The 24894-nt window shown below is 40.9% G+C and overlaps 1 protein-coding gene and 1 long non-coding RNA gene across 4 annotated transcripts in view; both read left to right on the top strand.

Moving 5' to 3' along the window:
* Window positions 1-24894, top strand: part of LOC134501360 (uncharacterized) — a 425249-nt gene that overhangs the window by 295857 nt on the left and 104498 nt on the right. The gene's annotated exons all lie outside the window — the stretch shown is intronic.
* The window catches only part of DENND5B (DENN domain containing 5B), a 123044-nt gene continuing 104498 nt past the window's right edge, over window positions 6349-24894 (top strand). For all 3 annotated transcript variants that reach the window (XM_063309098.1, XM_063309097.1, XM_063309099.1), the window contains exon 1: window positions 6349-6645. In XM_063309098.1, coding sequence (XP_063165168.1) covers window positions 6528-6645 — 118 coding nt within the window. In that variant the 5' untranslated portion in view covers window positions 6349-6527. The remainder of the gene's footprint in view (window positions 6646-24894) is intronic.

The following is a 24894-nucleotide window of genomic DNA, read 5'->3' as shown; positions in this document are numbered from 1 at the left end:
ATGTATTTGTGCCCTGGAGGAAGTAACATAGTCTTTTGTTACAGTCCCAGTATGTGGTTCTGTCAATTAATGTCTGAAGGTACTGAGCCCTTGCTGGGGCATATAGTTGGCAGTTAGGTAGGACATGTGCAATGTCTTCTACTTCGGGTGCTCCACAAATACATGTCCTCTCAAGGTAAGGCACTTGGTGGAATCGTCCGTATTTGACCATAGAATCTAGTTGCTCAAATCTTGCTCTAGTAAGAGCTATCCTATGGTATTGAGTCAGACCCATTGTCAGGTATTTTTCTATTTGAAAGGACAGTTTATTCTTCGCCAGCCATTTCGTTGACCTATTGTGTGCAAGTGACTCAATGTCTGTTTGGGGATTAACATCCAAGACTCTGTTTGAATATTGCCTTGGCCTGGTCTCTGGCTGAAAGTAAGTATTGTGATGAAAAGCCAAGAAATGCGATGGTTTGGAGGAGTTGATTGATCCATGTGGTGGGTTGAGGTGTGGCCATCTGTTCTTCAAGGCACATTTTTGGTAGTCTATCATGTTCCATTGGGAGAATCTGCCACCAGTAGTTGAAAACTTTGGTTACTGATAGACTATAAATGGAATGGGTGCCTGTTTCAGCTCTTATTGCGGCTGCGGGTGTATTCCTGTCAGTCCCCAGAATGGTTCTTAGAAAGCGTGCTTGATTTTGTTCAAGTAAGGAGGCCTTTGATAGTCCCCACAATTCGGCTCCATATGTTAGCACGGGTACAACTTTTGCCTTGTGGACCTTCAGAATGGAGAGCAGAGAGCAAGGGTGGTTGTAGCTAAGTAGTTTGATTAGTGTTTTAGAACTTGCATGCATAGTAAGAAAACTCTCTCCCTCTCCCAGCTTCCCAAGCAGATGCAAGGTCAGATAAGTACTTAAGCAGCTTTATTACAGAGAACTAGGAAGCTATGCAGATTGATGTCCAGAAGCACACAGAAAATATGCCTTATGTATCCGTCAGTCCCAAAATTCAAATCCTGACTTCTTGCTGCTGCCAACAGACTTCTGGCAGTTCTTTTCTTGGCCCTGAATCTATCTATCTGTCCCTTGTTTACCAAATGGTAATTTCTGAAGTGATAATTAAGGGTTCTTGCTTACCAGCACAACATACTAGGCTAAAATGTGGTTAGTTAGCTTGTATTAATGTATTATATGAATACAAGCAGAATGTTGTGCAAACTCAGCCAGTTTCAGTGTGTTATGCAAACCCAAGTGATCAGTTAAATCAGTAAACTATGGTTGACTTAACTATGGATTACTATATATGTTTACATAGCTGGAAGGCTGGATTCATCCATCACCTTAAATTTGGTGTGTTTTGAGCATAACATGACATATAAACCCAGCTTCTGTGATTTGTAATCCACAGTAGACACAGAAATAATGTACAGCTTTTACAGTTTAACTACCAAACCAGTAAAACAGTTATTTACAACCAAGACAGCCATCCATATTTAAAACAATGTGGTAGGATTTGGCAGAGTGCATACCATCCATCGTTAATATAACACAGGTAGAAACATAGGAATTGCCAATGTTAATGAAAGTAGCCTGGGATGGACAGACCATTAGTCAAATAAAAAGGTCTTGAAGCCCCTTTAGGGCCAATTTCCTAATGGCCTGGAACCTGCAAGCCACAACTCTGGAGCAGGAAACAGAAGGACACACCCAGAGGACCATAAGAGGTGAACAGATTTGGGGGGAGAAATAAGGGCAGACAAATACCAAGAGGGTTCTGGTCAGAGAGGAATTTAAACTGGCCATTAATAAGGATGTGCGAGGCAGGTGATTGACGTGTGACCTGGTCCTTTATGGAAAATTCTAAAATACTGACCTATTTTAGACTGGCAATGTCTGAAGGATGAAAGCACTGGAAAAGATTAAGGAAAAAGGACAGAGATGAAAGCAATACATGAAAAATCAGCGAGTGAACATGTCACTACAGTAAAAAAACTAGTAGATTGGCCTTTTTTAAATTAAAAAAAAAGTTTTGATGACCAAGTCATCCTTCTCGAATTATCCAGAAGTGAGACAAGGGTGTACTTTAGCATAGAAATGTCACAGCTAAAGCTGGCAAAGTTTTTTATTCCCCAGATGTTGATGCTAAAACTGAGCTTGCTCATCACATTAAGATGCTGTAGTAGAAAAGCTGAATGGTTGTATGTTTAATTGCCAAGAATCTTGCTAGCTGCAGTGGCTGTTAACTTAGAACCAAGCTGCAACCATAAACTAATTAATAAATAAAGATTAGAACTATAAACCATCAAGCAGATTAAACAATAAATAAATCCAGTAGTTAATTTTTTTTTTAATTGTGCCTTCAAGTTAGTTTTCGACTCCTAGCAACTGCTTGGACTAATCCCTGCAGTTTTCTTGGCAAGGTTTTTTGGAAGTGGTGTGCCATTGCCTCCTTCCTAGGGCTGAGAAAGAGTGATTGGCTCAAGGTCACCCAGCTAAGACTTTGCGCCTAAGGCAGGACTAGAACTCACAGTCTCCTGGTTTCTAGCCTGATGCCTTAACCACTACATAAAACTGGCTCTTATAGGTAATAAATAGCAGATAACAAAGACATTCAATAAAAGGATCACAGAACGCTGCAGTTTTCAGCCAAAGAGGCATAGGTTGCTAGTATAAACCACAATGATAAGAAAATGTGCATTGTGACATCTTGATGTAAACACCTGGGTTTTTGTACTTGCATTCTGATGTTGGATACAAGTATGTAAATCACAGAGATTATGCTGTGATGTCACAAGGCATGTTTTATCACTTGCACCCTGCCAAGACCTAGGGAAACAGAATACTGTTCATTCCTCCTCCCATATCACAGGCAGAGCACATGCTGTCTGTGCAGAAAGTCTCATCCAAGGGCATTAAAACATGGCTCTGGGGGCAGACTGGCTATGAGAAATGGACTCCTCTTGGCTCCCCTCCCACCCCCCCACCCCCGGTTGTGGTTTCTGAATGTTCCTCAAGTAGCAGAATCACTGTACTTGTTGCTTAATTAAATCATATTCTTTGGTCTGTTTTTAATCTTCTTCTTGTGAGATTATCTGTTCCCAGCATGTATCCTCAAAATGTGACCCTTTAGAAGATGTTGGACTGTATCGTCATTCCAGGCATAGCGGGTCTCTTGCAACCAGATAGATTAAAAGATGATGAGCAAGTTTGTGGCTTAGTGTGTGATGCAAACCTCAGAAGGGTAAATTATTTGCAGTTCAGTGTGTTGAGTGCATCCAGGCCATCGAGTTAATTCAATAAGCCATGGTTCAGATAAGTCCGTGGAAACACAGCAATGGGTTCAGACTTGCTGGCAAAATGTTCTGGTGGGCATTAGCTGGATGTGGCAAGGGCCCATATCCTAGTTATCCCAAAATGGGTCTACTGCGATCAGGTCTGTCTGTCTGTCTGTCTGTCTGTCTGTCTGTCTGTCTGTCTGTCTATCTATCTATCTATCTATCTATCTATCTATCTATCTATTCATTCAATTTCTGTAGTTGCCCTTCTCAGCAAGTGACTCAGAGCGGCTTACAACAATAAAAACTATAAAACAATTAAAACAATTTCAATTAAAACAATTAAATTGCAGAATAAATACACATGGCCACCAAGTAAGCAGTGCATAGATGTTAATATAACCAAGAAACAAGACCATTCACATATTTGAGGCCCCAGGCCCGGGCACATAACCAGGTCTTCACGGCCTTACAAAAGGCCAGCAGGGTCAGTGACATCCTAATCTCTGTAGGGAGGATATTCCAGAGGGCAGGCACTACGGCTAAGAAGGCACGCCTTCTAGTCCCTGCCAACCGACATTCCTTGGCTGACAGGACCCGCAGCGTGCCCAACCTACCAGACCGAATTGGACAGGCAGAAACAACTGGGAGAAGTTGTTTCTTCTTAACTATCTTGACTATCTTGGGGTAACTGCAGATAACATGAAAGCTAGAGCAGGTATCTGCTCTAGCTTTCACATTATCTGCAGTTACCCCAAGATAGAACAGATTTCAGTAGACCCATTTTGGAACAACTGGATATGGGCCCTTGTCACATCCATCTATTGCCCTACAGAAAGGGTTGCAGCTGGCACAAAGCTGAACTTGTAAGAGGCAATGCTTGGCAAGCATGTATAGGTTAAAAGTGTTTTTCTTGAAACTGTTCTCTTCATGCATCACTGCACGCTATTAGCGTTTGAAACTATGACTTTCAGAAGCTGCATGCGATCTAGGCCAGGGACCAGCTGTGTCCAAAAGATTTTTTAAAACCCTACTAATTTAGCATTTGGATGATGTTGAGGAAGCTCAAGAAAACACATCAGCTCAGAACAGTTCCACAGAGGTCAGAGAATCAAATTAAAAGTGGATTGGTTTAAGGCAGAGGTACTCAGTCTAGGGCAGCATTTCTCAACCTTGGCAACTTTAAGACTGTGGACTTCAACTCCCAGAATTCCCCAGCCAGTCTTGCTGGCTGGGGAATTCTGGGAGTTGAAGTCCACACGTCTTAAAGTTGCCAAGGTTGAGAAACACTGGTCTAGAGTCCCAGAGTTGTCTTGGGCAAGTTCCCCCTTCCCCCAAGCCTGTCTGCAAGTTGCTGCCCACGGATAATTGTTAATGTTAGATGAGGCAGGAATAATACTAACCCTAGCTGAGTAACCAATTTGGCTCTTGTCCTGCCCCCCCATTTTTTTCCTTTGATGGGGAGGTACAGTTTAAGAAAACCTAATACCCATTGTCTTTTAATTCCTTATTCTTAATTCTGCCTTGAATTAGAACTGGAGGCTGATCTTCACTTGGATTCTCCATTTCATTTGGAATTAGCCTAGTTAGAGCAGAATTTAGTAAAAGGTGCTCTCCAGACATGCTGAACTTGATCTCCAGACAGCGTGGCAGTCGATCATGCTGGCTGTGGTTGATGGGAGCCGTGGCCCCATTTCCTCTGGAGAGATCAGGGAAAGCTCTTTTATCTGTTTTTGGTTTAGCACCTTGTGTAAATGTAGCTACTGTGGTTTGTAAAACCTGCTTTATGACAAATGCAATGTGTGAAACCAATCCATATGTGAACAAATATCAGTATAGTGAATTATGCATGAATAGGAATTAGCACTGCCATCTTCATTGTTAGCCTTAGGGCTTTCTCTGCACCAGCCTCCACTAATCTCAGCCTGTTTGAAGACCACCAGATTGAGAGAGGCTGTTGTGTGCTGATAATGCAGAACATAGTTTAATACAAGTGAATATTTACATTATGGCCATAACTTCAACCTCATTTAATACCTTTTGGATTTCTTTAGACCAGGGCTCCCCAAAGTGATCAATATTGACCCCCAAGGGTTGATGGGACTATCCAAGGGGTCAATAAATGTCTGGGGGTCAGTAGGTGATCAGTAAATGATGGAAGGCCTATGGGGGTCAATTAATCTTTTGGGGTCTCTGTAGAGCTCCATGCCAGTCCCTAGTCCTGAAGGGTGGCTAACAGTGAGACAATGTTACCCAAGGTTGGACGGTCAGTCACCAGCAAGAGTGGCCTTGAGTTGCCGTTGTTGTTGTTGTTATTGTTCGGAGTACTATTAAAGTAGTACAGCCAGTTTAGTGTACAGTGGTTAAGGCACCAGGCTAGAAGCTGGGAGACCATGAGTTCTAGTCCCGCCTTAGGCCCAAAGTCAGCTGGGTGACTTTGGGCCAGTCTCTCTCTCTCAGCCCTAGGAAGCAGGCAACGGCAAACCACTTCTGGAAAAACCTTGCCAAGAAAACTGCAGGGACCTCTCCAGGCAGTCTCCAGGAATCAAAAACTGACTGGAGGGCACACAAGCACAAAAGTTAAGGTAGCATGTATTAAGTTATTTTGGGGGAAAAAGTGTTTGGGGAATCGATGAACAATCTGAAACTTCACGAAGAGGTCGATGAGTTGAAGAGTTTGGGGACCCCTGCTTTAGACAGTTTTTATACGGCTTTTTATTCTGATTTGTGGTCTCTTAATTGCTTGGATTTACACAATACACCGGACCGTAAACGAACTGCACCAGATGGGTTCCCACGGCACACGAAGCTCAAATGAGAGGGCCTCGTCGGGGATCAGCGGGCCCGGCCGGCACACGCCTCCCGGCTCCCTTCCCCGCCGCCCCCGGCTCCAGCGCTGCGCTTCGCGGAGGGAGGGCGGTTTAAATGTCCCGCCGAAGAGGCGGAGCGGAAGCGGCTCGCGGTCCTCCTGTCTCCTCCCGCGGCTCTGGTTGGCGGCGGCTCTGCGGGGGAGGAGGGGCCGCGGGACGGTGCCTGGCTGGCTTCGGGCGCCGCTGCAGCCTCAGCTGACCGCGGGGCACCCGCACCGCCGCCAGCCGCGCCGACGCAGCCCCGGCCGTGCGCCCCGTGGCGAGGGAGGCCGCCAGCCGTGCCGGGCGGACTTGCGCCATGGAGGAAGCGCGGCGGAGGCGTTAAGGGGCCGCCGGTATCCTGCCCGCCGGGGAGTGAAGGGAAGCGGGCCGGGCGATAGCTGGAGCGGGGAGGGATGAGCGGCGGCGCCCCTTCGGGGCCGGGCTCCGGCTCAGCGCCCTGCCGTTTCGCCCACTACTTCGTGCTGTGCGGGATCGATGCCGACAGCGGATTGGAGCCGGATGAGTTAGCAGGTAAGCCGAAGAGAGGAACGGGGGGGACAAAGGGAAAGCGAGGATCCGCGCCTCGCGTCTCGGTGGGCTACGGGAGCGCGTAGTGTGGCGCATGTAGGTCGAAGCCTCCCTTCGGCTGCCTGTCCTCCAGCAGCCCCTCGAGTCGCCTCCTCTTTCGTTCGTTCTTTCGGGCATCCCTCCCCATTCGCCGCCCGGGGTGGCTTCCGGCCCCCCTCGCCCCCCGGGCTGCCCTTTTCGGGAACCGCCTGCGGGCTCCTGGCTGGCGAGCCCTGGCACCGCGCGGAACCTGCTCCGGCGCCGAGCGCAAACGCAGCTTCTGCCAGCGCTCCCGACCGGTTTTGCCGCCCCCCCCCGCCCCTCACTTTCAGGGCACAGCATTATCGGGGTGATGTTGACCCTCTGGCAAGAAGGGGGCGCAGCGAGTGGCCTTGGCGACGACTCAGGTGGCCGTGCCAGCCGCCGGCAAAGCCCCGCTGGCGAAGGACTCTTCCTCTGCGCCTGTGCCGCGGAGTCGCTGCCTCCTTTTCTCCCGGGAGCCGCGGCGTCCTGGGATTGCGGAGGGGAGATTAACTGGGACGGGCTCTTCGGAGGAGCCCCCCTCCAAACGCTAGCTTTTCGATCCTCTTGAGACCCCCCCTCCGCCCCAGTATTCCTTTTTAACTCCTCGCAAATACAATCCAAACAGTCAAAAGAAAAGAACGGGGAGCGTTGATTTTTCTTACGAAGCAGCAGCTGAGCTCATTGCTCTATAATGTTTATCTCCAGGTCTAATCAGCCCGGGCCTTCCCCCCTCTTCTTTCTCTTTATCCCCGCCCATTTTCCAAAATCGTGATGCCTCCAAGCTGCAGTGGCCAGGTTTGGTTATGTCGCTGGCGGGAGTAACCATGTTTCAGTGCAGTTCTCCTTATCGCAGGTTGGATACAATCAGCTCTCCCCTCCCCAATGGCCTTTGCTGTCATCAGGCCCAGGTGTTGTGTTGTGAAAGATTTACTCCCTTCCCTGGTTGTTGCAAAGCCTCCCTGTTGAATAAAGTGCTTGCTGGGGTCCAAAGAACAGAAAGCCACCTTTGTAACTACTGTATTGCTACAGGACTCACCTTTTGAAAGTGGGTGGTTTTAAACCCCCTTTGGGGAGCGTTTTGGCTGTGGTGTCAAAACCTCTGGCTGTGATGGACAGAGGGAATGATGCTAATTAATATTGCACCAGTATTAATATTGCAACACGTGTCTGTTTGACAGTCAACTGACTGTCAGAAAAATATACAGGGAAGAAATAAACATTAAACTATACTTAAGAAGAGGCATGTAATGGAAAAAGACCTCCCTCCAGATTGGGATCTTTAAATGAAGGAAAATCAATGATCTAAGAAAAATAGCCATTTTCAAAAAGATTTATATTCTCCAAAATAATGGTATATTGGTTTTCAGCAGGAAACTGTTTCATTCGTCCCTTAGTTTCCTCCAGAGCTCTCTGGACCTAGTTATTTCTGTAGTATGCTTTCTTTGAAAAATTATTAAAGCTGAATTTATCTATCGGTAGCAATCTTAAAAAGCATCTGTGCATGCTGGGAGAAAAGCCCTTGCTCACATAATTTTAACTAATTTCAGGAGAATTTGCCAGAGATACGTTTTATGTATATTAATGTCAGAGCCTCTTTGCATAACCAGCTGTGGAAGAAATGGAAAATCTGTTTAAAAATACATATAAGGATAGGAGAATTAGGAAACCATTAAAAAAGCGTATAATCACATGCTGTTTGGGGATTTAAATTGTTCAGAAAATTCTGCCATGTGTCAAGCCAATATATAAAAAAAAACCCTCAATACCTGAACTCAATTTGTTCTGTGCAAAATAAAGCTAACAATCTCCTTTTTTTAATCCATTCATTCGTGCCCAATTCTTGGAGACTGTCTGGTGGGTTAATTATTGCTACATAAAATTGTAGGTTGTAGCTCTGATATTGGACCGATTCTGAAGAGGCATCACATATTCCAGGATCTTATTTTAACAAGTACAGGAGTGCTTGATAAGCAATAAAATATTTAGAGGTCTAAAGACAGAGACATTACGTGTTTGTTGTTCCGTCGTCATATTTATCTTCCCCTAGCAATGGAAGTATATAACCCTCAACAAGTCTTCAGGCTACTCTGAAATTAGAGATGAATTCATTTAAGGGGTGTTGTTGCTGTTGTTGTTTTTACATGATTTTTTAAGAAATTAATTGCCGCTTTTTCAGCTGATGGGTGTACTTTCTAGGATGTCTATATCTTGGGACTGAGTGAGAATACTTCAAGAAAGTTTTGTTTCGAGGCAAGCAAATACAGTGCCATTGGCTTGAATCCGAGAATCATGGCGGGCAGTACCATTGGATAGATTGCCCGTTCTTGCACTGCATTCAGCTTTGCATCATTGTATGTATCCTAATGTGATTTAAGCATCTCAGTCAGCTAGTAAACCTTTTTTCTTCTGTTTTAGTCAGACAAATATCCTTCCCCTCTACTTTTTCTCCCCTTAATATCCAGCCTGATGAAAACTGGTGGAAAATTTGAAAGCTTGCCTTTGACTTGTGACATTTGCTTTGTCTTAATATTTTCCTTAATATAGATTTTTGATTTTTTTTTCTTGTGGGCCAGTAATAGCAAGACATTGAAAAGGTTTTGCTTCAGCAGGTGGCAGCATCTGAACAGACCTGGACTCAGGAGCTCACATGGTTAGTCTGGTTAGTATTTGGATGGGAGACCACATGGAAATACTAGGATTTTGGATTAGAGTAGGAAGTTGAGAAAACTTCCTAGAAAAAGGCAGAGGCAAATCACTTTTGTACTATTGCCAAGAAAGCAGCATGGATATGTCCATGAAATCACAGGGCTGAAGGGAGCTGTTTTTACTTCATAGAAAAATGTTTTGCTTTTCTATGGGAAAATGCTTAATTAGGTTAATAATACATTGCCCAGAGTATTTCTGTTGTTGAATTATGTAAAAGTATAACAGATACAAACAAAAATAGACATTAACTGTAAGTGTTCCCCTAATGAAGTATACTTTAGCGGCAAAGGTAACAGTACCTTGCCTGTAGCTTTTCCACTTTCTAGCATTAAATTACATGTTGGACTTAGTCATAGTATGCAGTATAGTTTCCATTTACATTAATGTTGTTGTTTTTTTCCCCCATGAGAAGGCTGTTGGTTCTCTGAAACTGAAGGTACACCCAGTTTGATTTGCATAGTACTTACCTTTGGGGAGTTTAAAATAACTTCTAATTCCTCTTTCTGAAAATAGCTGTACAGTAGCTCTGCTGCCATGTTGATTGGGAGTTTTTTGTTACCTTTCAAGTGTGAATATGCTGTTGTCAGAGCTGTAAAAGCAAATTTGCATCCTTCCGAAGGGGGAATGCAAATATTCACAGCAAATAGCATAGCCATGATCTGAAGTTCCTTTTCAGTGTCAACTTGATTTCAACTGATATTGAAGCCACTGTTGCATTTTTTTCCTGCTGGTCTTTGGGTATTGAATTCAGAGATCTCACGTTGGATATTACAGTCCAGCAAACCATGATTTCTGTGAACACTTACATGTCATGTATTAGGCTCTTGAACCTTCACAAGAGCAAGGCTTCTCAGATAAAGTCAGGGCTGATCTAGAGAATCTAGACCTCGACCCTTTTAGTCTTCCGGAAGGCTGTGAAAACCTGGCTCATCCCCCAAGCATTGGGCTAGGATAGGGGTTGAATCAGAAGATGATGGTTGGTCTGGCGCCCGGTGGGAAGTGTTGCTTTTATTTATTCATTCATTCTTCAAACTTCTAACTGCCCATCTTCCCCAAGAAAGGGAGACTCTGAGCGGTTTACAATAAATTATGCTTTGTTTCTATTTTATTGTTTTTATTGGTTGTTGGAAACACCTAGCATCACAGTGTGAGATAGGTGGCCATACATCTTGGTGTATTTCTGACACCATGTTATCCAACTTTCTTCTCCAATCTGAAGCTCCCCAGATGTGGGAATTGGGGTTTTTTACACATCTGGGGGGCACCAGGCAAGGAAAGCTTGCATACAGTTTCACATGCTGTTTTGAATTGTAAATAAGTACAGCAAAGGGGAGCCAGCTCTCTGTAATGTGGGTCTCCTGCTTCATTTTAGGTTCCTGGGAGCTCCAAGATTGTGCTGAATAATAACAGAGCATCTGTTTTGCTTAAACTCCTTAAATGCCGAAAGTGGGGAGCGGAAAGGAGCTTATTAGTACCATATCCCTGCAACCTTCAGCCCCTTGAAAACATTGGGAAAGTTTTTTTAAATATTTGAAATTTTAAAAAATTGAAATACTGTTTCGCATGGTATGGATTTTGATTGATTGATTGATTGATTGAATCTGCAATTCTATACAGAAGTGAGGGGATATCTAGTTGGCTGGTATTTAGTATTATAACTCTGGCTGCAAGCTTTAATTGCTAGATTAATCAATGAAATAGTTGCCTTTCAAGAATGCTTTGGTTTGGCTTCCTGTTTTTTTACATTACAGCCTTTAAAAATTGTCCTGCTTCAATGCTTTGAGTGGATTGATAGCTTTCATGAAAGCCATTCTTAGCTGGTTGGCAGGATATCAATTTTGGAATAAATAACAAGGCTTTAGTTGATTAATTGGCAGGGCAAGTGTAATTGGGGAGGCTGAGATTTAAGAGCACACTTGTTTGTTTCCTACCTCTTCTGATTGTGGTGTATTGCAACAGGGAATTTAAAATGAAATACAGAAAATGAATATTGGCTTTCGCTAAGACAGGATCTCTTGTTTTCAAAAGGGCAACACACTGATGTCCTTTGTGTCTGATATATAATTCTGTGATTTGTGATTAATGGGTATATTCATCAATGGACACGGTGGTTCACAAAGTATTAAAGACCCCAAAGCATTCCGGTACATTATGGACTCCAGATATTTTTTATTACAACTTTATTACAATTATTTTTTATTATTGACCACTGGAAGTGCAAAACACCTGATGGTCACTAACGATGAAAATTGGACTATTTAAATTGAAGAAAATGAAAACAGAACAAGTGGGGGAAGTGTATGAAGTTAATTTCTGTTAAACTTAGGCTTTTTTTACTATTTAATTGTATTTAATTAACTAATATAATATTTACTATAGAATTAGTTCATTAATTTAAATTAATTTTTTGCATAAATTGTGCCATGGAGATTGATAATAATGGCAAATGCAAAAATGAGACCATTTAAAGTAGCAAATATTGCAGTTCTAGCAGGATGTAGGAATTATGGCAGTGCACCTAATTTTGTTAATTTATCTTGGCAAAAGCTAAAAGCATATTTTCACCTTCCTGATGTGTTGGATTATAATTCCCAGCATTCTCAACATCCTTGGAAATTTGGGGAGTTGTATCCCAACACATTTCAAAGCATGCTGTGTTGGGAAAGGCTGTAATAGAACTTCCAAATTTCTGACTACTGTATTTTTTTTCCCCTTGGAATCTGCTTGGATGTTAAAACTGCATTGGAGTATGTAGCCAGCTGATAGATCAGCCAAATGAGTCAATTTTGCAGCAGCATTTAAAATTCTAGAACTCTTCTGCAACCAAGAAGAAGAAGGGAATCAGATGCATTTTGCATTAACATCATTATTTGAATTTCCTAACATGAAATCAACCTTGAATCTAATGTAATGCATCTTGTTTATCAACCTTGAATTTAAAAAAAAGCAAGGTACAGCCCTGGTCTCTCGAATCTAGTGGACCGTTTTGCCATCTAATTCCAGACTTTTTGCTGTTATGCTTGGACACGATGATAAACTCTAGGTTGGTTGACAGAGTGCATTAAACTGTTGTTTAATTAAACATGGTTTGCTAAGTATGTTGCAGTTATCAAAGTTTGCTGAATAAATTGGAGTTATCAGGGTTCAAATGACAGGCTAAGCCATAAATTATGATTTATAAGCTGCAGTGTGTGGAGTCAGGTAACACAAAGCCAAAGAGAAATGCTTTTATTTCCAATCAGCAACTTTCCCCAAGCTACTGCCCTTCCACTTGAACCATACCCAGCAGGTATGCGCATTCAAACTGTACCAGTTGAGAATTAGAATCCAACTCATTCAAAAGAGGTTTCGGTAAAGGAAGGCTACAGTAAAATGAACACTGAAACCAGATATTTATGCTACAGTGTCTATAAGCATTGATATAAGCCTTCCAAACTTGGTATCATCCAGATAGGTTGAATATTGGTGCCTATAATGTTTAATGTTCAGCATTATTGGATTTTGAGAACCAGTTTAGTGCAGTGGTTAAAGGTGCCAGGCTAGAAAACCAGGAGACCATGAGTTCTAGTCCTGCCTCTCTCTCTCTCTCAGCCCTAGGAAGAAGGCAATGGCACTAATACTAATACAAATTCACTAATACTTTTTAAAAAGTTCTGTGCTTTTTGGTGATGCTGGCCAGAGATTGAGGGAGTTGCAGTCAGAAGACATCTAGAGAATGTTAGATGGTGCCAAAATGTAATGTTTTGCTTTCCATATATTATGAATGCTTTGAAACATTGACTGCTTAGGCTTCTAACTGGTTACTGCCATGGCTGTACTGTGTTACATGAATATGTTATAAGCAGAACTTGACGCTTTTGGCATGGAGAGCATAATTTGAGAAAGGCACTTGTTCTTCGGAAACTGGGAAGTAGATAGCTTGGTTACACCCATGAACTGTTGTCTCGTGTTCAGAAAGGTGTACATTGTTACGATTAAATCAGGAATAATGGTTCTATTTCTTAAAGCTCCTGTTTCATCAGTTGGAGAATGATATGTAAAAGGTTTTTTTAGCAAAATCTTTAATGGTGACAGTTGAGTTTGATGGGCTGTAATAAGGGTATCCAGTGTTGGTCTTACAGAGACATGCCAGCACAAGGCACACTATAGAAATAGGAGGCACCAAGGCAAAACCTAGATTTGATTTATGTTTAGATGTAATTAAAATAAAACAGAACAATCTGAAGGCAGCTCATATGTATTTAATATCACTCCCCATGTGTTTAATAATTTTTCCCTTCTGATATGTTAAAAATAAAACTTTAATGGCAACTGTGAAAGGACTCTAAAGGACTGCATCTACAGTTTTTGGGACTGTCCTGATCTATCTGCTTTGTGGAGCATGTTCTTGATGTGGTCATTTAAAACTGTAGTGCAGGGTTTCTCAACCAGGGTTCCATGGGACCTTAGGGCTCCATGGGAAGTCACTAGCGGTTTCCTAGGAGACCACGATTTATTTAAAAAATTATTTCGAATTCAGGCAACTTCACATTAAAGAGGTAAGTTTCATTCTTTATTTTTAGTTTAAGAACACTAGTAATGCATATATACAGGCCTGCCCATGAAACAAATGTAATAATTTTGTAACTTCTGGCCTATATTTGAGCCTGAATGTGCAGGGGCTCCCCAAGGCCCGAAAAATATTTCAAGGGTTCCTCCAGGGTCCAAAGGTTGAGAAAGGCTGCTGTAATGCCTGCACTTGGAATTTTCTGTGTTCTTATGTCAAGGATTTCAATAAGGATTCTTATTTCAACTGATGCCCTACTTTTGCAGAACTGCATCTAAGGTGGGTCTTCTTAATTTTCTGGCACATGACTCTGAAGTTCAGGGCTCAAAGCCATGTGAGTGAACACACTAGATAATTTTTCTTGCTCTTTGGGCTACTAATCTCCCGTCACCTTTGCTAGTTTATGTAAAATAAATGCCGTAAGGTCTCATGCTCTTTAAGGAGTGTCACTATTAGATGTATAAATAAATGCAAGCAAGTTTATAATATAAACAAAAGACAGCTTATAATATTTTCAAAAGCTAGATTACAATTTATATATATTTTTAGAAGAATAACTGAGGAAAAAAGAGGGAATTCAGGACAAAATTCACAGGTAAACACATGATTGAACATTATCTCAGGGTCCAAACACTTTGATCAAGTAAGCCTGTCCAGTGTCCTCCAGATGTATTGAGACTGCAACTCCCACAATTCCCCACATTTTCAGGTGCTATATTGACGACACCAATCTACTGCGTTGTTTCTTTCAATCTCTTGAGTAGGAGTAACTGGTTGAATATTCTGAGAGTTGTAGTTTTAAGCATGTCTAGAGGCTACCAGCTGAAAGAATAAACTAGAAGAAGAATTTTTGGAAAGAGGGCTTGCCATGGAAATGTGGCAGGCGGAATAGCTATCCACTATTTTTCCACTTTAAATCCCCCTCCAGACACTTCATTTTCTCAAAAGAAGCACCACCATTGAGCTTTTCTGTTACATAACCATATTTATTGGACACCATAGACAAGAAATATATAAGATAAAATACAGAATTATAGAAATCTACCTTTTTTAAAAAACACAAACCAATCTTCTGGTTGTTGAAAGAGTCAGTGTTCTTTAAGGATTGGGTTCTTAAGATTACAGTACTGTGTGCATTATCTCAGAAGTAAATGTCTCTGAGTTCAGTAAGGTTTATTCCTAGAGGTGTAAGCTGAAGGTCATATCTGTGCCCGCAAGGCCACATATGACTCTCAGCCCCCTTTCTATGACCCCTGGAGCTCTTTAAAATCTCACCGTCAGAATTCAGAGGCAAACAGTTGATTTTCATTGGGAAATGAAAAAGTGTTAATATTTAACAGTTCATAGTTAAGCCCAGTTGGCTTTATGTACTTAAAAACCTGCCCATCCAAATGCCCCCCAAATGAGACAAATAAACCCTAAATCCCACCCCCTGGGAGCTCATAATTCCAGTACCTCACTCTGTGTGATTGCAAAGAGGTCACTCATAATTTGCTGCTTGTAAGTATAAAGGTGCATAATAAAATTGCCTTAATCTGGAAAAAATTACTGCCTAACTTTCAATTACTTGACTGGTAAATACAAGCTGAAAGAAGAGAAATTTATAATTTTACAGATCTTTATTTCCTTTTTCCTTTTGCATTTATAACTAGGTTATGAATGTATAGATGGTATACTAACGTGATAGATTGATTGATTGATTTTATATCCTACTGACATTACTAACTCTGTTTAAGGTCAAGTTATCCTTGACATTTTAAGCAGGCACTTGGGGGAAAAATAATCCACACTTTACGTAATTCAGCTCTTCTGTAGGCGTTAGTGTTCACTCTGCAGATCAAATATGGAGCAGTCAGTTTGCAATGGATGCTCGTTGCCTTTTTGTATGGATCATAGTCATAACTTTTGATGCTCTTTAGACTAATTCCCCAATTTGTAATGCCAGGAAGTTGGTATATGGTGACAATGCTGAAGGCTGAATTTAAAAGATACTGTATTCTTTTGCTAATGTGTCACACAAAGGGTGACAAGCATCAATTCCCCCACTTTTAAAGTTTTGGAAATTAATTTGTTATCTGGGTATATACATTGTTCTTTGTTATTTCTGACTTTTTGGCTGTTGAACTCTGTGTTCAAGTTCTATAGAAATATTGCTGGAAGGGAGGTAGAAATGGCGTTCGTAGAGAGTTTTTTGGAATCTAGAAACCTAGTTTCAATTATAAATGGCCCTGGGACATTTCTTGCAAAGCTTTTCCATTGTATGAGATGTTACCCAGTTTATTGTGGTTCGGTTGGGTGAAAAAATCCTATTTTCAAAAATGGGAAAAGTTCATACTTCATAGCTTTTGTGAGTATTGCATACAGTGGGGAGGTTGGAATCCTTACACACACATCATTGGAGCCAAGAGTGAACAAGAGATATTATAAAAGAATGACCGTTCCTTCCATGTTGTTTCTTACCCCATCATGTTCTGTCTGCGTGTCAGTAAAAGCTGACAATCTAACCCTGTGTTCAAAACTCAAGTATTCATTTCTCACACGTGTGCAGATGTGTGCAGTTGACTTTATATAGTCCGGATGCATGATTCTTGTAGTAAAATCACCTTTCCTCACCCGGTGCCTCTGCTGTTCAATTCAATTCAATTGATTTTATCACGGTCACTGACCAGTACAAGATACAATTCTATAAAAATATGCACATTAGCCATTAGCCATAAAATATGAGCCATCTAAATTAAAATAATTTTAAATTTGAGTTTACAGGTTCCAATTAAGTGTTAAAATACGTTTGGATCACAATGTAAGTGAGCCCCTTAATCAAGTTTAAAAGCAATCTTATTAATTTGCATCATCATGACTAATATTCTATCAGGTATAAGTGTCTATAAAATATATGTAAAATATTAAAAGGAGTGATAAAAAGAGTAAAATATCATATATAAAATGTGTTATATAGACCACAAAGTTATTACAAGGGATACATTACTACATTTTTCCAATCATAACCTGACATATCTTCATAGCAGCTACGCAGAATCTGGCTACTTGCATCATGACAGTTGGATATTCATCTATAAGTAACATTTGCATACAATCTATATCTTTCCATCTAGGGCATTTACTAATCAAAGGTAATATTAGTTTACTCCTGAGCTCTTCTCCTGCAGTTTTGGATAGTATATGTGGAATTGTCCAGGTTTTGATCAGCTATCCTCAACCTGCCATTCTCCAGATATTGCTGAGCTATGAATCCAGAATTCTTGTCAGTTAAATTTGGGAGTTGACCTCTGGAGAGCAGAGGTTGAGTAAGGGTTGGAAAATTTGATCTACAAAGGGCTAAAAATCACTGAGGCCAGTTGTATACAAAATAGCAGCAGATATAGGTACTTATGAAGGAAACATTTATTTTAACAAAAACCCATAATTGTGATTAAAAGTATCTAACTCCTTCAATATATCTTCTGGCCATTGAGACATGGTGAGAGGAGATGGGGTGAATGGAGAACCTGTAACCCAGGTGGAACAATGTACCGGGGGTGGGTCCAGACTCATGGTTAAAGAACATTAGTTATTTGTGCAAAAGGATTTTACAAAGGAGGAAATCAAAATGAAATATTTATAAGGATGGCATCTTAAAACATACATTAAAATGGATTGATGATTCTTTCTGGGACCTGTGAAGATAAATATTTGACAACATAACTACAATTCAGTTTAGAAGATGTTCTTGGCAGCCCATGATTTTTGGAAATCATCCAAAAGAGTAATATGCTAATTTTGTTTCATTCCAAACCATATCAGTTTATGGTTTTTATATTTCTTCACAGATATTACAGTAATAGCACCTACTGTCCACTTTTTGCAAAACATCATTCATTTTGACAGAGCCCATACAAAACATGTTCATGATGGACTGTACTCTAAATTTCTTTCTCCAAATCTCTCTCTCTATGTTGATTCCGTTTCTGTTTCAAAACATCATCCATGCCATGTGTCATTCACAGGGACAACTGTAGTTTAGTTAATTAAAGAATGTTCCTTTTATTTTTATATACTATGAGAGTGATTGGCTGGGTTCACACATTAAACAAGCCATGGATTAGCTTAGTCATAATGCATGGTTATCTGAGTTTACACAACTTATTAAACTTGAACTATGATTTGCAAACCAGTATCTGAGTTCTCACAATATACTGAGTCCAAACCAGAGAACCTGGACCATTTTCAGTCTGGTTTCAGGCCGGGTTATGGTACCAAAGCCGCATTGGTCATGCTTGTGGACAAACTCTGGAGCACTTGGGATGGGGGTGATGCACTCAATGGCTTTTCAAGATCATCTCTCAATGACTTTTGATACCATCAACTGTGGTATACTTCTGGACCAGCTTTGGAGGTTGAGAGTAGGGGGTGCTATTTGCAGTAGTTTTCCTCCTTCCTCAGTGGCCGATTCCAGTCGGTGGTGGTGGTGGGAAGAGAGGTCCAACTCTAGGCCGCTCTTGTGGGGGTGGCTCAGAGTTTAGGCCTCTCACCAGTTGTCTTTAACATCTACATGAAAGCGCTGGGCCAAGGCATTTGGTAGCATGGGGTATGGTATCATCAGTATGCTGATGGTACTCAGTTATTCATCTTCACCCCTGGCTGTGCAGGTGATGTCATTGGGTGCTAACCCAATGCGGGAGGCTGTGAGGGTCTGGATGGGGAGGAACCCACTCTGATTCAACCCTAGCAAGATGGAGTGGCTCAGGGGTTTTGGTTCCCCTGGATCCGGAGAGATGTCATCTTTGACTCTTGATGGGATTCCCCTGGACAGAGTTGGTATACAATTTGGGCATCCTTCTGAACTCACAGCTTGTTTAACACAGAGAGTTAAATCTCTAACTTAAAAAAGCAACTCACATACTCCTTTGTTTATTATTAACTGCAAAGTATTAATGCATTTATAAATCTATATTGGTGAATATATTTGATCCTATCCATGGTTTCAGGTTATATTCAGTTTATATCAAAGATTTCTGTCTAAATATTTTGTGGCAGCATAAGTAGATGTGTTGCCAAGTAGTAATTATTAAATCACAGGTGAACTTCATCATTAAAGTAAACATATGCATCTGTTCATCTTGTCTGTTCATATGCAAAATTTAGCTGTTGTAGCTTTGTTTATTAATGCAGTAATTAATTTAGGACACAGACTATGTGTAAATGCTTTCTTCCTATGGATAACTGTACATATAGTTCATAGAAAAGAAAATGACTCTTGTGAAATGAAACACAAGACGGTACACAACACGGTAATTCATAACAATAGGAACAAATTTCTGCAGCATTATGTAGTAATAAAAAATGTTGCTTTTACATGCTGTAGCATAGCAAACTATCATGCATATTTAAAAAAATATATCAAATTCACACAACCTGCCGATTAACTCATAATAATCATTTTCAGATACTGGTATGGGTAACATTGCAAATTGATGTGCATTTGCAGTCATTTGAAATAATGTGTCTATTTGAGCATGAAATGATTTTACCGCAGGTCACGTAATGATTAAGCATGTACACAAATGTATTATAGCTCGCTCACTCGCTCTATATCTATCTATCTATCTATCTATCTATCTATCTATCTATCTATCTATCTATCTATCTATCTATCTATGTGAAAAAGCACTTCCTTGGAACATAGAAATAAAAGAAAAACTTAGACATGTTTTGTTTTAAAAAGGGGATTAGTTTTTGACTCAACAAACATCTGTGCTGAATGCAGTGTGAAACTTAATTGCAGGTGCAATTGAAATTCTGAATATTAAAAGCTGTTATGCATTTCTCAACATTTTCATATAAATGTCAGCTTAACATAGCATAAACTCTTGACTCCAGTCACTAGAGGCAGCTTAGGTACTTCATTAAAAATTATATTATTATGTTAAAGTATATTTATATTTTAATTATAAATAATTAAATTTATAATAATATAAACATTATGTTGTTATTATGTTATTAAAAAATAACAAAGAAAGAAACCCATAAAAATAAGTAGTCCAATCCTTAGAAAAGCAGACCTGTTCGTTGGTGTATAGCAAGAGCAGGCAACCTATTTTCAGTCAGGATCTGCATTTTTTAGAAGACGTTTTGGCATCTAACAACTGCAGAGATGTCATCACTGCAGGGGGCAAAGCCAGATTTTATAGCCTCCCCTTGGGTGTGTTAAAAATAAAATAGATTTGCTGTGCTGATAGCAGTCTTACTATACTTAACATATACATTTTTTCTAAAGCAAAAAATGTGTTGTCTTCATTGGGTAGTTTATTGTTAAGTTTCAGTCATATGATCCTAGAAGACTGGGGAGAACAGCCTGGGAGCCAAATGTGGCCTACGAGTCGCTTATTTGCTGCTTCTGATTTGTAGTCTCAGTCTGATCCTAAATGAATCCCTAATTAGCATGTGACTCTTCCGTTTTCTTTTGAAAGGTAGTCAAGAGCAGTGTTTCTCGACCTTGGCAACTTGAAGATTGGCTGGCTGGGGAATTCTGGGAGTTGAAGTCCACATGTCTTCAAGTTGCCAAGGTTGAAAAACACTGGTCAAGAGGTTTGTTCATTCCAAAGCTCTGGTGCTTCAGCAGGAAAGGTCATATTCTTGCTTCCTTCTTGCAGATGGGAGCTTGGGGCTCAGGTATAACCATTCCTTCAAGGTAGCCTACAGATGTCTAGCTATTGGGCCCTTGGGCTGTAATACATCAGCTTGTGAGATATGATAGTCTCCCTTTTCATTTAATATTTTATAATGCAAAAAATGAGGTACATTTACAGAACTATGTTATAAATCCAAAAAGAAAAAAGGTATACTTTTTTCTTTTCATTCCCCCTCCCCCCAAAAAAAAATATGACAAGGAAAAGCAAAGAAGAAAAGAGAAAAAAGAAGATACAAAAAATGAAAAATAAACATTTCAAATTTAAAAGGTTGTTAAAACTTAATCTTGGGGCTCTGTGAATGCCATCTATGGATGTAAAAGATGCCCTGATGCCTGTAGGGGATCTTTCCTCCTCCCCTTCCCCCCAATTCTGCTTAATATATTTTGGATTGGGAATGAACCTTTCCAAACAGATGCTTTTGCTGGTGAATCTCATCTCCCATTTTTACTTTAACTATAAATACAGTCTTACTGAAAGACATTGATACTGCTTTCACTTCAAAAAGTTTAGTGCCTTGAATAATTTGACAGCTACACCCTGCTGGAGATTCAATCCCACCCCCCCATCTTGTATATTCTAAGTTTCAAGCTTTCCTCAGATCTGATGCAGTAAATTAGCACCTTCTTTGCATTTTGAGAATTACAAATTGGTTTTTCTAAACAGAACCTCCACTAAAGCTGAGTCAGAGACCAAATTAGCTCCCCTTGAGGTAGTTAGGTATTCCAGTCAGTTTCCTGTGCTGCTTAGACTTCATGCTACTTGCTTTGAGTGTTTTACCTTCTTCAGTCCTAGAGGGCAAAATCAGGAGGCTCCCTTATCCTAATAGAATTTTTTTATTGTGAAGTTGGAAATATGGAATTGTTAACAGATGCCTCCCTCTGCTGTGATTTTTCTTCACAGATTCCCATCATAAATGGATAGTGCCTTTTATTAAACCCTTTTTGTGGGCAAGGAGATGAATTCTGTGTCCAGTATCTTCTGTCTGACCAAAAGTCAAATGCAATGTTTAATTTATCCATTTTTCTGTGATAGTTTGTAGAGTTTGACTGCAACTAACAATGGATTAATTTTCCCATGATAATCTCAGTTGGCAGTCTTAATCTATGACACTAGTAGAACACTATAATCTTAATGTCGACTTTTTTGTTCCTAAGCTTTTCTCTTTCTGTTTTTGACTGCTCAAACTGTTGTAATTAATTTGTTATAATCTGCCCTGTGGGTTGAGCCTCGTGTGGCGCAGAGGGGAGGTGGCAGTATTGCAACAGAAACGCTTCCCACGACCCAAGTTCGATCCCAGCGGAAGCTGGATTCCTGGGTAGCCGGCTCAGGTCGACTCAGCCTTCCATCCTTCTGAGGTCGGTAAAATGAGCACCCAGCTTGCTGGGGAAGGTGACGACTGGGGAAGGCAATGGCAAACCACCCCGCTCTATAGTCCGCCAAGGAAGCGTTGTGAAAGTGGTGTCCCCCCAAAGGGTCAGACATGACTCGTTGCTCGCACAGGGGACCTTTCACATTTCACGCCCTGTGGGTTAGCAACTTTAATAAAGAGCTGAATGGAACAAACTTGCTTTTTATCCTATTAATATGATTGAAGGAAATGCTCACCTAACTAATTTTCTTGCATAACCTATGCAGTGGCATTTAAATAATTGATTCACAGGTTAATCCTATGCAAGATTTCCCAGAAATAAATCTCATCATATCTCTTAACTGAAGAACTGTAGTTCAGCACTGCAGTGACTAGTGGAAATCATGATCCTATTTGAGATTCTCTCATGTGGCTGCATTTTTTTCAGTTATCCACTCTTAGCAGGGAACATAAATACAAGAGAAAACACTGTTGTTTAATACAAGCAAAGGGAGTAGGATTCTGCTTTGAGCATCATGCATAATACAGACTCAACTGTCTGTCTGTCTGTCTATCTGGCTTAGGCGCCACCCAACTCCCAAATGACTCTGAGCAGCCCCAAAACTGATTACAAAATGAATAAACAGGATGCAAATCCAGCTCCTCAACAGAAAAACATCTATCAAACGCATCCCACAAAGGGCTCCATCACCCTAACTCAAGGCCTGGGAGACCAGCTAAGTCCTTAAGGTCTTTGAGAACACCATCAGGGTGGGAACCACTCAGATCTCAAGGCAAACTTCATTCCAGAGGGTAGGTGTTGCGACAGAGAAGACATGCTTCCAGGATCTGAAAGATGACAGTTTAATCAAAGGACCTGGAACATGCCAACTTTGTCAGCTTGTACTGGCTGGGCAGAAACCTTGGAAGATCGGCAATCCCTCAGTAACCTGTCTCTATGCCATGTAGGTTTTATGGCTGATAACCAGCCTCTTGAATCACACCTGGAAGCATACTGATAACCAGTGCAACTCCCAAAGCAGTGGTGTCACACAAGCATACCAAGGCGTGCCCACCAGAATTAAGGCCACTGCATTCTGATGATCCTAGAGGGTCTGGGCCTCAATAAAGTTAACTGAATTGTTTATCCCAATCCTTCTCTCCCTCTTTTTCAAAAAAAAAAAAAAGATGCTTTTTATAGCTCAATGTATTCCATTTTAATTACTACTATCTGATTTTGGTATCGTACTCTTGAAACCTTGGTCTCAGTGCAGACATTTGATTAGACATGTGAAAAGGGCTCTTACTAGTTAATGTCCAGTCCAAAGACTTCCCTTAACATGTGCATAACATGTTGCTCTGAGGATGGTTAGACAGAGATTATCTGTTAGGCTCTTGCTACTTAATTCTTGCTTCTCCTTCCTGTTGAAAATTAGTTTTGCCATTGTATATAATTGCAGAGCATAAATTAAAGTTAGCCTCTCCAGGAAGACCAATGACTGTTAGTCCAGTTAAGTGAAATGCCTCACCTTTGATGCCATAAGCCCATCTAGCCTATCAGAAATTGCCCAGAGACTGAACCCACGAGATGCATAAAACGTTTTTGTTTTGTCTCCTCTTTTTATTATTACACACTACCATGGTGGCTTCTTAGCAGAAAAGTGTCTGTGAAAGTGTGAAAGGTCCCCTGTGCAAGCACAGAGTCATGTCTGACCCTTTGGGGGGATGCTGCTTTTGCGATGTTTTCTTGGCAGACTATAGCGGGGTGGTTTGCCATTGCCTTCCCCAGTCGTCACCTTCCCCAGCAAGCTGGGTGCTCATTTTACTGACCTCAAAAGGATGGAAGGCTGAGTCAACCTGAGCCGACTACCCGAGAATCCAACTTCTGCTGGGATCGAACTCGGGTTGTGGGAAAGTTTCGGTTGCAATACTGCTGCCTACCACTCTGCGCCACACCAGGCTTGTCTTACATCTACGTTGAGCATATTGTTTCAAAGCAGTCTTTGCCCAGTCTTGCATCCACCAGGTTGGTCTTTATTTCCTCTAATCCTCTAGCTCAGCGTTTCTCAAACTTGGCAACTTTAAGATGTGTGAACTTCAACTCCCAGAGTTCCCCAGCCAGCTTGGGGAATTGCTAACATTGAGAAATATTGCTCTAGCCAATGTAGGAGATGGTGGGGGTTGAAGTGAAACACATCTGGGCAGTACCATGTTACTGGAAATAGGAATACAGTTCAAATAAAGACTCCAACCCACCAACTTCGAAGCACAGCATCTCTTTTGATTACAACACCTCCTTGTTTTCAGCTCCTTAGATTGCGATATCACAAATTCAACTGTGCTATTTAAGATGGAAAGTCAATCTGTCAGTGTCTACAGTTGCTGTTCTAAATAGAAAGCTGTTGTCATGTGATAAGCAGTATGGCTGACAAAACATGTCAGGTGAAAAGGATAGTCTTTGTATATAAAATATGTATAGGCAGAAATGAAAAGAGCATCTTAGTCTTAGTTGCTGGCTTAATACCTTAATCTCAGGAAGCTTGATGATTTTTTTTCAAATTTTTTTGGGAGGACACTTTTGTAGCTTATTATTGGATGGAAGTGCTTGTGGCTGCTACTGTTGATATCTTCTTGTTACTCTGAAGTCTTTCTGGGAGAAATTCCCTCCTGGTATATTTTCTTGGGATTTAATGGAAGTTTGGAAGGCCAGCAGAAACACCCCGCCCCACCCATGAGAATTTCACCAAGCTTCTTTTCTCTTTTGGGAAAAAAGACAAAAGCGGATTCTTTTTTAACGAAATTGAATAAGAACTGGTAGAAAAATATAAGCATTTTTTTCTGCATAATATTTAGATGCAGAAAATGTCACAAAAGGCAGAGCTTGTGTCATGATGCCACCT

Source organism: Candoia aspera, chromosome 7, assembly GCF_035149785.1.
Source record: "Candoia aspera isolate rCanAsp1 chromosome 7, rCanAsp1.hap2, whole genome shotgun sequence".
NCBI classification, from domain to species: Eukaryota; Metazoa; Chordata; class Lepidosauria; order Squamata; family Boidae; genus Candoia; species Candoia aspera.
Note: the sequence above shows the minus strand (reverse complement) of the source record. Positions and strands in the feature narration are given on the sequence as shown.